General features: G+C 39.5%; 1 protein-coding gene across 1 annotated transcript; it reads left to right on the top strand.

Moving 5' to 3' along the window:
- The first annotated feature begins 236 nt into the window (after positions 1–236).
- On the top strand, positions 237–1,141 carry LOC121135148 (alpha-defensin 20-like). Its single transcript, XM_040733512.1, has 2 exons — positions 237–465; positions 896–1,141. Exons 1-2 carry the CDS (start codon positions 294–296, stop codon positions 979–981), a joined length of 258 nt encoding a protein of 85 aa, XP_040589446.1. The 5' UTR covers positions 237–293; the 3' UTR covers positions 982–1,141.
- Positions 1,142–8,417: the final 7,276 nt, after the last annotated feature.

Raw genomic sequence — 8,417 nt, 5'->3', positions numbered from 1 at the left:
TCAAGCAGATGCGAAGCAGCACAAGATAACTAGGCCCCTTAATCATCATCAGCTGGAAGGCAGGGCTGTCAGTGAGCACACAGCCAACATCAAGGCCGCAGCTGTGAGAACTGAGGAACATCAAAGGGATCTAGAGGGCAACAGTCTCTCCAGTTCCCATCAGTGCATGCATGCTCTCTCTCCCTACAGAGCTTGGGTCTGCACCTCCTCATGACAGTCCTATAAATGCAGGCTGTCCCCTCAATCCCCACAAACTAGGCTCCTATTCATCTTCCTCCAGGTGACTCTCAGCCATGAAGACACTTGTTCTCTTCTCTGTCTTTGCCCTGCTGGCCATTCAGACCCTTGCTGATCCTCTGCCCGAAACAAATGAAGAGGCTAATGATGAGAAGCAGCCAGGAATACCGGACCAGGATTTGCTGGCCTTCAATGGAGTCCCAGGACGTTCTGTTCTCCCACCATCAGGTGAGTGGTGACGCCCAGTACGGTAGTAGGTTGGAGTCTCCTGAGACAGGGGTGATGAGGTGTCCTGGAATCCTATGGGGAGCTTGTGATTTAGGAAAGTATGTCACTTGATCCTCTAGGAGCTTCAGTGTATTATTCATAGAAGTAACTGCGAGGGTCAAAAAAGTATAAATGATTGCCGTTCTTTTAAGTTTTCTGTGGACTAGTTTCAAAATATAGAACATGTTGATACCTGTCAGGAATGTCCTGTGATCAACACTTCTTAAAAGTTGTATTGCCCAATGTTTGCAGTTGAATGTGCTTGGTGTGATGTCACCGATACAAGTATGACGCTTCTGTACTATGTGTCATTTATTCATCTTCATATTAGTGTTTCTATTGCATGCTGCTGGCTGCCTAATTTTAAACCTGGTGTTTTCTGTTTCCTCAGCAAAAAAAGATTTGTGCCTGGAGTACTGTAGAAATTTACCACTTTCAAAAAGAGAATGGTGCTTGAAGGCCTGCATTAAGTTCTGAAAATTTTACCGGCGTGTTACCAGGATCTGTATAAAATCGTTCTGCCTCTGAGTTCAGAGACAAGCACACCATGTTCTCTGAGACCTCTTCGTCAGTCATTAACCTTGTACTTACCCTCAGTTGTTTTCCCTTCTCCAATAAATTTCCCAGCAGAAAACAATCTGTTTTCATGTTTCTTTGGTGATTTGTATGTGCCTTAGTATTATTCAAAGCTATGCTACAGACTCTTCAATGAATCCCTATACACGATGACTTAGTTACAATTTAGTAGTCATTTCAATGTTGAAAAGGATCAAAATACCAAGTAACATCTCAGAGATTCTGATCAAGCTACTTCTATTGTCTGTCCTTTTGATAGGACTAACCTTGAAACATGTCTCACATTACCACGATCCGTTCTTCAATTGAAGGACATTTATGTTGTTTCCATTTTCTAGCTAGTGTGAATAACTCAGCAATGATCATGACTGAGGAACAGTGTCTGTGTAGTAGGATGCAGGTCCTTTGGGCATTTGCCATAGAATGGACTGCTGTGCCACATGAAGATTTCCTTATGGTCTTTTGAGAACACTCCACACTGATTTCCATAGTTCCTGCACCAGTTTGCTATCCAACCAACAGTGTTCTGTTGAAGTGATACTGGCTGCAATTTTGCCAACCAAACAAGGCCATGTATATCGTACATGCTCATAGGACTGTATTTTATCCCATCCTGCCAACACCCAAAATAACTCTCTATTCTCTCTGTGATGTACAGCCTCAAGAATGACCTTGACATACTACTGTTACTACTGTACAAGATGATCCTGCAAAATACTAGAACCTGTCAGTGACTTCTGCACCAAGCATCAGTAAAGCTACTTATTCTGCTGCGACTGAACACGGAGACCAGGAACAACATGATAAAATTGTAATGAGGCAAAAGAGTGGTCTCTGATCACCACTGCAATGGTTCTTCTCCTTTACCTCCAATACATGGCTTCCATTATGTTTGCATTCTTATATAATTTGCTATGAGGCTCTGGCCAAATTCTGGACATCAAGGATCAGTACCTATAAGGACACTTTTGTAAATGATCAAATAGTTTAGGTTTTACTTAAAAAATAGTAGCTCCAATACTAACAATTTTAAAGCTGATCCCAGAGTGTAGACACAAAGTATAAAAAAGAACAGGGTGCTGATGATCCAGCTACATTTCTCTCTTACCTCTTGTCTCTGCCTCCATGGAGATTCAATTGTTTCTCAAAGACATTTCCTACTTGTCAAGAAAAACTACCACTTTAGGCTTCAGGTTAATACAGTCCTAATATCCTACCTTTTCTGAGAACCACTGTCTCCTTAGCAAGTGTTGAAGTTTTAATGAGCAGGCAGAAAGACTGTGGTGTCTTCAATCTAAGCCCATGGATTTTTCTTGTTCCATAGAGGGAACCGCTAGTAGAAAAAGTTAGTATAGATACAGAATTGAAAGGAAGAAAGCCATGGCATTCCATTTCATGATGTTTACAATATCTGTGGCACCTACACTTGCACAGGAAAAGATGTATTTTCAACACAGAAATCCTGTTCACACACAGTGAGTGTACAAGTACCTAATGGTTCAAGTGTCTGTTGCAATACACACTAAAGTGAGATACCTTCAACTTTTCATGGGCTAATGCATCCTGGAAGTGATTCAAGACAAAAAAAGGCATCCGAAGTCAGGTCTCCTTTCAGCCTGGAGGCTCCAGTGTTTCTACAGGATGCTAAGGCTCAGATTCTAGAACGTTGCACATGTCTCAAACCAGTTATTTATGATACCTGATAGAAAGACAGAAGTAGTGAATTCTTAGACTGCAGACTCCAGTAGCACACATAATGTGGGTTCACAGCAGACATTCTGGAGAGCATTCCATATGGAAGAAGGCATGTTGGGAGAATACAGCACTGCATTGCTCTATGAGTTAAAAAGGATGCTAGAAGCATGGCATACGGCAGTTGTTCTAACAATCTGTGTTGGGCTGAGACAGACATCAACTGTACCATGTAAAATAATAAGGAAATTGTAACTCTAGCCAGCACAATTTTTTAGTCTCAAAAATCACAGAATACTGATTAGTGCATTGCAAACGTACTATGCAATTACCAAAGACCCACAAGACATTTCATCTTAAATAATTAATTCATGCCCTGGCAAAATAAATTTAACGGTTTATCCAAACACGTGGTCATCTTTTTGAAATGGACTTATCTAAGGAAGTAGGTCATCCGTGTTCAGGTAGAGTTAGCATGATGCCACTCAGTGTCAATCAGAACACAAATGGCATAATCGGTTTGAGCTACCTCCCCACTATTCTATCCATGGCTTCTGTTCCAGCTCACAGAGCTTTAAGCCTCTCTTGATTTTGTTCCGTACCCTCTCCCTATTGCATTTTCTTGACCCGGGATAATATAGTCTCATGTATTCTTTCTAGCCACTTTTGAAGTTTGTGGTGAAATATTCCTTTAAAATGGAAGAGTTGTTTGTTTTTAAACTAGCCTACGATAATGGTAAAAAGTTGGTATGCACAATGGTAGCGTTGATGCTTGCATATATACGCTGTGAAATTATTACATTGTGGAATCAGAATGTATGTCTCCTCTGACATTTATCACTTCTTTGTGGTAAAATACATACTTAAATTCTACTGTCTTAGGTATTTTAAATACCTAATCAGGTATTGTTTCCAATCACGTTATTGTGTAATAGTAGACTGGAACTCATGGCTTCTGCCTAATTTTCATTCTGTATTCACTGACCAACAATACCTCAGCATCGTCAGACCTTGCCAGTCTCCAGTAACATGTATTCTATTCCAACTTTTCATTGTCTTGATTTTTGTCTAGTGCATGTGAGAACGTGTTGTCCTCCCTTTGTGCATCTGGCCTTTACACGTTATGTATCCTCTTGGATCATCTCCAGTATTGAAATATTCCACATTTTTATGGTTGACGAGTTTTCCATGTGCACATATGCAAACACAACATGTGTATACCACATACTCTTTATCAATTCATCAACTCTGGTACATGAAACTCAATGACATCTCTTAACAATAATATACAGTATTATACATTTATGTACACTCCAAATTATTTTCATTTATATTTCAAAATTTGTTTTCCTGAACTTATTCTACATCCAGAAAGAGAATGTAAGGCTTTGAGAAAATATGTTGTTCTTATCATCAGGAACGTTCCTTTGCCACACAAAGATCCACAGATCTCTCCAGAAATTTACAGGTTAGAGGAAAACGTTCCCCATTCTAATTTGATCCAGAGGTTCACCAGGACATTCCTAGTATTTGACATCCTTGGTTACAATTACTGCCTCATTGTCTTCAACTCTACAGCCAATGACCACATGCACACATATTTGACATTGCCTGTATTCACCCTCTTTGTATATCCACCTAAAACTCCCAGTTTAGAACATATCCCTCTGTCTTCAAGACTCATTATGTGGTGGGCTCTGGTTGTTTGATAATTAGCCTCAAGAAAGTAGGGCCCTAGAATCAGCTGAAAATCAGATGTGCATACTATAATTAGAACAGCTGTCACCAGCTGTATCGTGGAAAGGCACTGCAGTAGGATTGAGGTTTATTCACATGTGTCCCAATTGGAGTCTTGGATTCAAGTTTCAGGAACCACCTCAGGCTGAAGCAGAATTTCTACTCAAATTCTTGAGAAATGTAAGTTGGAATCCTGACAAGAGAAACTGGTTGCTTAAAGGAATAAAAGTGTTGTCCTGGCCTTTCTCTCTTCTTCTTTTTCTGATACCTCTGGTATGATGGCAGGGTAAATGATGGGCAAATCAGTGGAAATTTAGGAGCTTTACTTCCTAGTTTAAAGCAAACAAACATATATTTTCTGGTTCCCCTCATGTTGTAGCCATCACTAAGTCCACACACCTCCCATTAATTTCTCCGCAAGAGAAGAGGCCTGAACCACACTTGGGTGATATACTTACCCATTTTCCAATTGTAGAAATTTAGATAAAACATGATTAAAAATCTGTTCTTTGAAGCATCCTGAAGAGTTTAGAACTTGTGCCACTTAATTTTTATTTGTTATGTGTAATGCTTGGGATTAAGTGAAAAGCTAAAGTCCCACATAAACATACACTGAAAATGCATAACTTTGATGTATAGAATATTCTATATAGGTCACAGGACCTCTCACTATGGACATGCACATACTCTGCTTTTCTACTACTGAGGAAGAGACCATTACAGTAAGAAAAGTATTCCATACAGCACACCAAGTATTCTAACTCAACTGTACCATATGCATAATGTTTCAACCTGTTTGGTAGAAGGATAAGTGGTTTGGCATTTGGACAGTTCATTGCAAAAGAAGTCTGTAGTGTAATAAATAAGTGGTACTGGTTATAAGACAACACTCAGTGTGATTGTGGACAAGATGTGCAGACTGCAGCTATCCACCATGGCTGTGGATTGGGGAATCATCAAACAGTTGCCACTGCTTGAAGCTGAGTGGGTTTTTATGATGGGTACTTGCAAACACTATAACCTAAATCATTATTGGATGAGTAAGCTGCCCAGTCTTAATCCCTTTGGTCACCAGTCCCCCCTCTCTGTTACTGGCTTTCTTGATTTGAGCTCAGTGTTTAACCATGGGAGTCTGCCTCTTCTTCCATCAGATACTGAATGAAGTTTCTGTTTCCCAGACTCTCTGTCCATGGGATTGTAGGCTGGCATTCCCCAGATCTATGTCTAAAATCCATACATGAGAGAATACATGCCATGTTTCTCTTTTTGTTACTGCGTTACCTCACTCAGGATTTTAGAGGAGTTGCATTTAGTTTCTGTCCATTTAGTTTGATGTTGGCTGTTGGTTTACTGTATATAGCTTTTATTATGTTTGAGTAAGTTCCTGTTATCCCAGATCACTCCAACTCGTTTATCATGAAGGGGTGTTGGATTTTGTCAAATGCCTTTACAGCATCTAGTGAGATCATCATGTAATTTTTGTTTTTCAGCTCTGTTTATATGGTGGATTACATTGATGGATTTTCATATGTTGAACCATCCCTGCATCTCTGGGATGAATCCTACTTGATTGTGGTGAATGATTTTTTTGATGTGTTCTTGGATCCAATTTGGCAGTATTTTATTGAGGATTTTTGCATCAATGTTCATGAGGGATATTGGTCTGAAGTTCTCTTTCTTAGTTGTGTCTTTGTGTGGCTTGGGGATCAAGGTTATTGATGCCTCGTAGAAAGAGTTTGGCAAAGACCTTTCTGCTTCTATGGTGTGCACTCCTTTGAGAAGAATTGGTATAAGCTGTTTTTTGAATTTCTGGTAGAATTCTGCACTGAGGCCACCTGGACCTGGGCTTTTTTTGGTTGGGAGTTTTGATGACTGCTTCTATTTCCATAGGGGTTATAGGTCATTTTAAATTGCTTATCTGTTCTTGATTTAATTTTGGCAAGTGATAGCTATCCAGGAAGTAGTCCATTTCCTTTACATTTTTGAATGTTGTGGAGTACAGGTTTTCAAAGAATGACCTGATGATTCTCTGAATTTCCTCAGAGTCTGTTGTTATATTCCCCTTTTCATTTCTGATTTTGTTAATTTGCATGTTCACACTCTGCTGTTTGGTAAGTTTGGAGAAAGGTCTGTCTATCTTGTTGATTTTCTCAAAGAACCAATTCTTCGTTGCATTGATTCTTTGTATTTTTTCATAGTTTCTACTTTATTGATTTCAGTCCTCAATTTGATTATTTCCTGGCATCTAATCCTCCTGGGGGAGTTTGCTTCTTTGTGTTCTAGAGCTTGGAGCTGTGCTGTTAATTCCCTAGTATAACTATTCTCCAGTTTCTTCATGTGGGCACTTAGTGCTATGAACTTCCCCTGTAGCAGTGCTTTCAAAGTGTCTCATAGGTTTGGGTATGCTGTGTCTTCATTCTCTTTGAATTTTAGGAAGTCTTTAATTTCTTTTTTTATTTATCCTTCTTTGAAGGATAAGTGGTTTGGCATTTGGATAGTTCATTGCAAAAGAAGTGTGTAGTGTAATAAATAAGTGGTAATGGTGATAAGACAACACTCAGTGTGATTGTGGACTGAGACAAGATGTGCAGGCTGCAGCTATCCATCCTGGCTCTGGATAGGGGAATCATCAAACAGTTGCCACTGCTTGAAGCTGAGTGGGTTTTTATGATGGGTACTTGCAAACACTCTAACCCAAACCATTATAAGTTGAGAGAGCTGACTATAAGTATTTCTGGTCTAGCATTATGATAGGCCTCAGTTCTCCTCCTGTGGGTTCCTCAAGAAGACTAGGTTTTCCTCAAAGTTTGCCAAATTTGTTCTAGTGTTACCATGTTCATTAGTCCCTGTTGATTTGTATGACACAACATGTGTACCCCTATTATTTCATTCGATCCTACCAATTTCCCACAGTTATGGAGGGTATGAAGTCTAAGATGAAGGTGCCAATAGATTTACTCTGTGGTGATAATACATGTTCTGAATGATAAAACGTATTTTAAAGCAATGTTCCTCCTGATAAGAGCAACAAGTCAGTTCCCCCAGCATCTATTATAAATGAAGTATCTGATTAATGGGGTTTGGTACCTTTTAACCTCATCTTCTAAAAGAAAACCCCAGTGATTAGTTTGTAATCTTAAAAATATTTCCACACATGAATTTCAAAAAGATGTAAGCATTCAGACTAGAAGAACATGTAATAAGAAAAAAATATGAAGCAAACCTGCAATATGGTGACATGAGTGAGATTTTGTTACAGGTAAGGAAATTAATAAAAATATGCTCTTGAAGACCTGGAGAAGGCTGGATTCTGATGCACGTGCCACAGGATTTCTGGACCTCTTAAAGCAGTGTTTACCCTCCTAGGAGCTGTGTGGTGGAAGCAGGTGCATCTCCATCTATTCTAGTCCTGCTGAGTCTAACACAATTCTTATGGGTGACCAGTATTGGTTTAGGTATAATGCCTTTGAAGAAATTAGTTTACGACCATCTACTGCCTCTCCTTCTCTGTTAGCAGCCCAGCCTGTCAGCCCAGAAAACACTATGTCTCAAATGACACCCTCATGAGTTTTTTGCCAATGTTTCTCTACATAATTGCTGATCATCTTCTAGTGGCCAAAAAAGGTTTCAACATATCCCTGCAGAAAATTTCATAGTGGACACATATCAATCACCTAGGAGACACCATCAGAAACTCTACAGACACACAACAGAACTAACCCACAATGTCAATTTTGTACAGCATCCATTCTCCACTGAATGTCTTAAGTAACACTAATGGTTGTCTACCAGGTCCTGAGGAGGCACACTGTGAACCAGATTTCAAATCCTTCTCTAGACATTCATTGCAAATTTATTCTAGTCACCTTCACCAAGTATAATGCATGATTTGTGAGACCCACATTTCT

This window comes from Mesocricetus auratus, unplaced genomic scaffold (assembly GCF_017639785.1).
Source record: "Mesocricetus auratus isolate SY011 unplaced genomic scaffold, BCM_Maur_2.0 Super-Scaffold_100031, whole genome shotgun sequence".
Lineage (NCBI taxonomy): Eukaryota > Metazoa > Chordata > Mammalia > Rodentia > Cricetidae > Mesocricetus > Mesocricetus auratus.
This window is presented reverse-complemented; position numbering and strand designations above follow the sequence as displayed.